At 31.4% G+C, this 8140-nt stretch overlaps 1 protein-coding gene across 2 annotated transcripts; it reads left to right on the top strand.

Moving 5' to 3' along the window:
• Positions 1-222: 222 nt before the first annotated feature.
• On the top strand, positions 223-4179 carry LOC126707581 (protein TIFY 7-like). 2 transcript variants are annotated; one of them, XM_050407310.1, is made up of 6 exons: positions 223-310; positions 1264-1596; positions 1686-1794; positions 2197-2274; positions 2757-2814; positions 3615-4179. In XM_050407310.1, the coding sequence occupies exons 2-6, from the start codon at positions 1298-1300 to the stop codon at positions 3617-3619; spliced, it is 549 nt and encodes a 182-aa protein (XP_050263267.1). In that variant the 5' UTR covers positions 223-310; positions 1264-1297; the 3' UTR covers positions 3620-4179. The 2 variants fall into 2 exon arrangements, with proteins under 2 accessions (XP_050263267.1, XP_050263258.1); XM_050407301.1 differs by having other exon boundaries at positions 2197-2332.
• The last annotated feature ends 3961 nt before the right edge of the window (positions 4180-8140 follow it).

Below are 8140 nucleotides of genomic sequence, written 5' to 3'. Positions count from 1 at the left end.
TCTGTTTTGTTGTCTACCCTTTAAATTACATGGAAAAGGGTGGACTCAGTGGTGACTAGTGACTACGCCAAGTTTCCACATTGATACATCCATATGGGTTAAATTTGATTAGATGACATCGAAAGCATTCTCAACCTATATTATTGATTTTTCCTGGACGGAATTCCCAATTAAGCTTGCACTCTCTCCTCATACATATATTAATATATAGGCACATACACACACTCACACACACTCACACTCATATGATCCCCTTCCAGTTGAGCAAGAATTCTTAGCACTGAGACAACTTGTCCTCCAACTTGTTCAGGTGCATTTCTCTCTGTCTCTCCTAACTCTCTATCATTTCCTTTCATAAGAACCACTGCATACTTACTGGCTCGATGAGAACCATGGCAAAAGGAACATATAGGCATCAATAGGGAAAATGTTATATAACATGTGGTCCAATTTGTATTGCACTGCCTTTTGGTCCAGCTGAATATTCTTTCAATCATTAATGTCAAGGAGCTTAAGAAAGATTTTGCTTCCTATGACTTCTCTAACCTTATGTTTGGATGATGGGAGATGATGGAAGGAGAGAAGAGGAAAGGGAAAGGGAAATGGGGGCTGGATGATCTTTCTCATCTTCCTCCGTTCCAAACATATGTGAAAATGTATGGTGGCAAATTTAGCTGCTCATGAGCTTGGTCAATAGGCCTCAAGATTTTTGTATTTTCGGCTAGTTAACCCAACCCATTTTTCTAAAACTATAGACCTTGTTTTTTTTTTTTTTGGTTGGATAAATAAGGATTATATTAGCTAAGAGAAAAAAAGAGAGGATTCAAAACCATCTCTAGAGCCCAAAGAAGAGACCCAATCAGGAAGAGAAGAGATGTTTATAGGCCCATCCCACATCCGTTGGATGTAATGGTTGTACTAGAAGCTGTCTACTGTCTACATACACGCAATTATGTAAGGGGGTGAAGGAATTTAAGCATGTTGCATATGATACCAAGTCTAGTCTTCTTCACTCTTACTGCAATTTATAGATGTCTTTGATAATAGAAGTTCTCTCTGGCATATATGTTTGAGCCATCACATCTCTCTCTTGCTGAACTATGGTATTACAATTTAATCCCAAGTGATCTCCTTAGTCTGTGATAGCACATATGAGGGAAAAAGATATATTACATTTCAAAATCCAGATACTGGAGAGATTACTATAAATATATATATATATATATAAATATATTTTAAATCATCTTTTTCAATCCTGAACAGGACTAAAGGATTCTCCTTGTTTTGGGTGGACAAAATGTCTTGCAGCACTCCTAGAACAAAGGATTTCATGAGAATAGAAGATTCAAACTCAGATGTTGAATTCATCACTGAAAAAAATAGGACCAACCCAGATACATCATATGACATGTCTCAAACTATTTGCTTGTTTAAAAAATATCTCACCAGATTTCAACAGAACAAACGAAAATCAAACGTGGAAGAGTCAGAAGTCTTCAAGAGGCGAACTTCACGCCCTTTATTGCCACCTAAATTTGGTTCTAATTTGAATCGACCTGCTTCTTTACTAGAACAAGCATTACTTCCGGTACTTAGGTACATTTTTTTTTCATTTGTTAAATTATTTGTATAACAATTTCATTTGTCAAAAAAAAGATCTCTTTAGTTACTTCTTATGTTTATAGGACTGATTCATTACAATCAAATTCTCTGGATGGGAGGTCTTCAACATCACAACTCACTATATTCTACAATGGAGCTATTAATGTCTATGACAATGTTTCTGTTGACAGGGTATGCAACTTATATATACTTTTCAAGTCCTCCAAAAAATTTCACTAGATCAAAGTGTTTGTTTTAGCTTTTTAATTTGGGGAGTTCATTTAACTTGTTTGTTTATGTTTTCTTTTTAAAGTATCATATTTTATGTTTGATTTTTTATTTTATTATAATTAATTAGTTTTCCATAAAAAGCCGAGTCACTTTTAATTTAAATAATATTTGTTTATTGGTTTTTAAAACATCCTTAACGAGTGCACAAAGGTACCCAATAACATTTTTCTTTTTAATTTACAAGTGCATATTTTCTATTTTCAAAAAAATAAATAAGTGAAAAACTAATCCAAACGCACTGATTTGAAGACAAGTTTTTTTCTCTTTATACACAAATTATTTACTCACATATTTTCATTGCAGGCCCAAGCAATTATGCTCCTTGCTGGTAATCAAAGCTGTTTGTCAAAACCTGTTGTCACAGAAATGCCAAAAACAGAAGTGAGAACACCATCTCATCCATCCAACTTACCATCAATTAATAGCAAGTTAGAAAAAGGTATCATAATTTGTAGCACAATCATTAATGATTAATTAGGTCATGTTTAGTAAATAATTAGTGACATGATCAAGTTAGAGCATGCAAGAAATGTTCAACCATATAGTTTGTGTTAAAAACTTAAAATTTTTATAGAGAACATACCATACATATTTCTCAAGAGAATGAACCAATCCCAAACTATTTCCCTACACTGCTAATAGCATATATTTTATTTAACTGTTGTGCTTGAACTTTCAAGTTATTGCTTTTTAATAGTTCACGATTTCATTTGCACATGTAAATGACATAGTTTTCTTCTAATCTTGTACTTTGTGTATGGATGCATCATTAAATTACATTCCAAGCGCGTTTTATATTTTTTATTTCAATGTCACAGCTCATAATATATCTAACAAAGCCTAAATTTCATTGCCATTTTCAGGAATTCCAATGGCAAGAAGGTTTTCCATCCAATGTTTTCTTGAAAAGCGCAGAGAAAGGTAACAGCAAAAAAAAGGGGAAAAAATGCTTAAAAATTGAGGTGGTAATGAATGTGATTAGTAACAAATCAACAATATATGAAATAATTTTTTTTAAATACTTTTTGTTTTGTATTTAAGAGTTAATATATAGTATAAGATTTCTAAAGTAGAATTTATAGTATCCTAATATTACTCATAATATAATTTTCCCTGTATCATATTAAAAATACATATTAATTAGAATTCGAGGTACAGACCTAGAAGAGAATCAACCATTATCAAATTCACCATTATTCTATCTTTGTCAACTAAACGTAGCTCTTTCTACTAAATATTGAAATTAACAAAATGGAATGTGTATGGCTTCACAAATTGCCACGCATGGGTATCATTAGTTGTTATGATTCTGGAAAAAATATAGCGTAAATTTTTAATATTTTTATGTTGTTCTTGTATCGAGGAGGTAATTAAACTTAAAATATAATAGAATGATAGAAAAAAATACATATGATTAACCCTAACTAATTTGCTGAAGGTCCATAGATAGCCCAAAAATTCTAAGATTTAGATTTTTTTTTTTAATGTTTCTTGGCTTTTCCAATAAAATTAGAATCTTGTTATCTTATATATCAATAAGAGTTTGTACTTACAAAAAGAATAGGTTGAAAATTTATAAAACATAACCCTTATGAATTTAAGGGTTTGCATTTAGCTAGAACGACTACCACACATTTTGCACAGCAAAAGCACTCAACTAGATCTTGTTAACAGAAAGTACTTAATTAATCTCTACTCATTACATGGTTTGTGTTTTGCAGGGTAATAAGCAAATGTCCTTATGCTCTTCCCATCACAAAAGATGAGGAAGAAGACAATGAGCCAACACTAGACAATGTCGATGAGTCCAATCAAAATCATAGCTTTACTCTTTCACCTTTTCCTTCTCGTTTAGGTTATTTTTTACCTGTATCAGCTAATAAAAACGGTTAAAGTTGGTACATTAATTTTATGGCAAAATGTTATTTCTAGGGGCGTAGCCAAAATTTTTTGCTTGGGGGGCCAAGATAAAACAATCATATTGATTTGCAATTCAAGAAAAATTCAAAATATAACATTCATACATGTCTTGGCACATTAGTTTAGAAAAACAAACATTAAATCCAAAGTAAGTCTTAACTATATATGTATCATATATATATATATATATATCATAAGATTACTACTAGAATTTTTTTATTAGTGTAATTCAAATTAGCACTCAAAATACTAACAAGCTAATCAACCAATTGAGCATCGTAAGGAAGAATTAATGAAGAGAAATTGAAGAGAGAGCACTCGGTAATGACGATGAGTATTGAGTACAGTCTTTTGGGTGACTATAAAGTGCAACGTAGGCTTGTCACCAAGTGGGGCATTAGAGTGGTTGAATTTATGTGTGGCTTTCCAAGGTAGTTATGTGTTGAAGGGCCCTAGCCCATGGTTTAATGGGCTAACCACATCCTACATGGGTGGGTAGCAATTACAAACAAAACAAAACAAGTAATAGTTTTGGGAAATTGCAAAACTTAAGTATAATATCTAAAATGTAATACATTAGGTTTCTCAATTAAATTCAAACACATGTTTACCATGACAAATAAAATACAAGCAATATTATCATTTTTAAGGACAATTAAATTCAATACAGAGTTTAATTGGGAAAGATAATGTACTACACCTCAGTTTTATGACTTTATTCTATTAGGGAAATTGAATGACTAAATAGTGGAAAAAATGAGGGATAAAACTGTTGTTAAAAACATGGGCATGAACATCAGGACATGGGATATGGTCTTAGCCTCTTAGCAAAAAAAAATAATTAAATAAATAAAAAGGGATCTGCCAATAGCTGTGCTTTTAATGGAGAATGAAGAAAACAAAATGAATGAATCTTTATGGCTAAAAAGTGGGGATTTGAGACGAGGGAAGGAAGTTCTTATGGCTGACATATAAGAGGGGGGGCCAAGTTTTTTTATCTTGCGGGGGCCAGCTATTAAATCAAAGGGACTGAGAACTAGTTTTCCCTATAATTAGAGAGGATTTAAAAAAATTTGGAGGGGCCATGGCCCCCCCCAATGCATTACTTAGCTCCGCCCCTGGTTATTTCAGTATCTAGCCACAAATCTTGCCAATCAATTGTAACTGAAGTTCTAAGTGGAAGTTATGCCTATATCTTAGTAAAGAATCTTGTAACTCAACTTTAATCTTTTAGTGTTTTCAACGGAAATGTTCAAAGTTGAAATATTTCATTCCCAAGTGTAAAATTATCCACGCAAGAAAAAAAAAATCAAAATTTTAGACCTAAAATTTTATTCCTACAAATATGTAATTGTAAAAAAAAAAAAAAAAAAAATGAAGAAGAAAAAAAGCACTAATAATTGTGCTCTATATTCTGCTATATATCAAGTTGGAAAGTGTTATACACAAAAGCATCGAGTACTTGTAGTACTTGTCGTGACATGTGTGCTTTGTTTATTTATTTTGATAAATTGCAATTTTTATTAACAACAAAAGGCTGAGCAATGATCTGACTTGCAAGCCACCATGTGTGCTTTTGTGATATTGAGTGATAGACTGCAAATTCTAAAATGCAATTTAATTATCCAAATTGTTAATCTATAATGGAAAAGGTTTACATTCTTTTCATTTTCACCCCCTCTTCTGTTCTCTTTCTCTAGGAATTTATGGTGAAATCGTGTCAGGTTAGTGTTGCTATCCATCTCATAGGATTTTGTATGGAATGTGAGAGTCGTGAAGCAATAAACTATACCAAAATTTCATGCTGCCACATCTTCTAAAATTTCATTATACCAAGATAACTTATTTTGAATGACATAGACTCATATATATTTTTAAAGTAGAGTAGAAATCTGTATCTTAACTATAAAATAGGGAATCTTTATCATTTTTTCTACGTACATAATTTTTTTTACAATTTATTGAAGTGTTAACCAGTAATGTACAATTAGCCACCTACTTTCACATGAATGATGAATCTACTTTTTTTTTTTTTTTTTTTTTTTTTTTCTTCTACTTGCAGTCGTCTATTTCAAAAAGTTGTAGCAATTTACGCTTTCTCTATCTTTATTTGTCTTAAAAGAGAAAAGATGAAGTTAAGGATGGCCAATCAAAGTCAAAAACTACAAGACAATGGACTTATTTCATATTTGGGTATAAAGTAACAAAAATTTATGTATGGCATATATGCTAGCTGCCAGGGCGTCTATTTAATTTGGTGGGCAATCAAAATCAAAACATCCTCTCTCGTTATTTAACTAGACAAATATTTGTCCCACCACCAATTTGATCCCTATCTTTTTCATGAGTCATGTGTGGAATCCACACGAGTGAACATGATAACTAGATAAGGCCATAGCCTTCATCATTGAATTTGAAGACATGAAAGATTAGAAGATACGTTGACAGCAAAGTTACAGCTGGTTTGGTAGGGCATTTCGAACACATTTTTTAGCATTTTAAATACATTTATATATATTTTTTCACCCACACGTATATTAAAAACACTCAAACAACATTACTTAAACTCCTCTATTAAACACCCCTAATTTGAAAAAATATTAACTAATAAAAACTCTAATTAATTAATCGTCATACAAAATATAATATAATATAAATGGTACTTGATATGAGAATTTAAAAAAACAAATTCTAAAGCAAGGATCATCATCAAGATTTAACATATCTGTCATTTAGTTAAAATCTAGTTGAACAGTGTTTTGTTGCCCAGTTTTTTTATTTATTTATTTATACTCCCAGCAATATATTATATATAATAACAAAGAAAAATATATAAATTTATTTGTATGATGGGTTAATTTTTATATTATTTAATGAGTACAAATAAATTATTTCTTACATATTATGTGACAATGATATAAGCATCAATTTATATAAAGTACATTTATCCTCTTACTTTTCTCTTCAACCAAACAAAAAAAATTTCTACAATCACTTTTTTATCCCTCCAACTAAACATATATGAGGGAAAATTAAATTTTTTCTATCCTCTCACTTATATATCATGTAACAATGACATAAAAGTCGATTTATATAAACTACATTTATCCTCCCACTTTTCTCTTCAACCAAACGAAAAAATTTTCTACCCTCTCACAATAGTTTCATTTTTCCACCGCTTCAACCAAACATACATGTGGGAAAACTTTTTTTTTACTAGTTGAGCTAACTGGAACCCACATGTGGGAAAACTAAATTTTTTCTATCATCTCACTTTTCTATCCTCCCACTATTATCTTATTCTCCTATTTTTTCACTCATCCAACCAAACCCACCCTAAAATTAAAGGACAATTAACCATTTTTTTTCTACTTATTTTATCAAAACATGTTTCATTCTAAATAAAGAGTCCAAATCTTCACACCCTTTGTGCTCTACTATAGGGAAATTATTGTATACTCTCGGAATATCATAAATGCGTACTCCCTCCTCTCACATGAATGGTGGGTCTCACTAATTAAATTCATGTTGGGACCTACCATTCATATGAGAGGAAGGAGTATAGATTTATGATACTCTAGGAGTACCTAATAATTTTCCTCTACTATATGTTCCACGAATTAAAATTTACCACAGGTTCACTTATTTCATTAATGCTTAATTTCATGCCTTTTCTCCTTTCATTTACCTAAAATAAAAAATAAATTAATAAAGAAAAACCAATACATCACAGCACGGCAGCAGCTGAACATTCTTTGATTTTTGTGGGTTATTCCAAGTGGAGAAGAATCGTAGATTGGGTTTGATCCAATTGGGATGTAAAGAACAACCATTTGTGTTGCAGTTTTAAGCAATGAAAATGATTGCCGATCAAAATTGGTAAGTTTAGTGCGCCATGATTAGCAGCGCTGACGACCTGTGTCGGCAGAGGTTGGTGGCGCTGCTGCTGCTGTGCTGTGATGTATTGGTTTTTGTTTATTTAAATTATTTTTTTATTTTAGGTAAATGGAAAGAGAAAAGATATAAAATCAGACTGAAATAAGTGAACATATAACAAATTTTAATTCGTGCAACATATAGTACAGCACACAGGGTGTAACGGAAACAGTAAACCATAAAAACTAAAGATTCGGTTAACGTGTGTCTTTAAGACACATATTAAATTATTTATTATTCTTGAAAAAATATTTCAAAAAATAATAGCATAACACATTAGCAAAATCTAAAAACTAAAAACGAAAATTTATAAGGGCAATTACGTACCGAACTGTCCTCTCAAGAGTCAATTCCACCAGACAAATCCCAATTCATCACCGCCATTTACGTA

The sequence above is a fragment of the Quercus robur genome, chromosome 2 (genome assembly GCF_932294415.1).
Source record: "Quercus robur chromosome 2, dhQueRobu3.1, whole genome shotgun sequence".
Taxonomy (NCBI): Eukaryota; Viridiplantae; Streptophyta; class Magnoliopsida; order Fagales; family Fagaceae; genus Quercus; species Quercus robur.
This window is presented reverse-complemented; position numbering and strand designations above follow the sequence as displayed.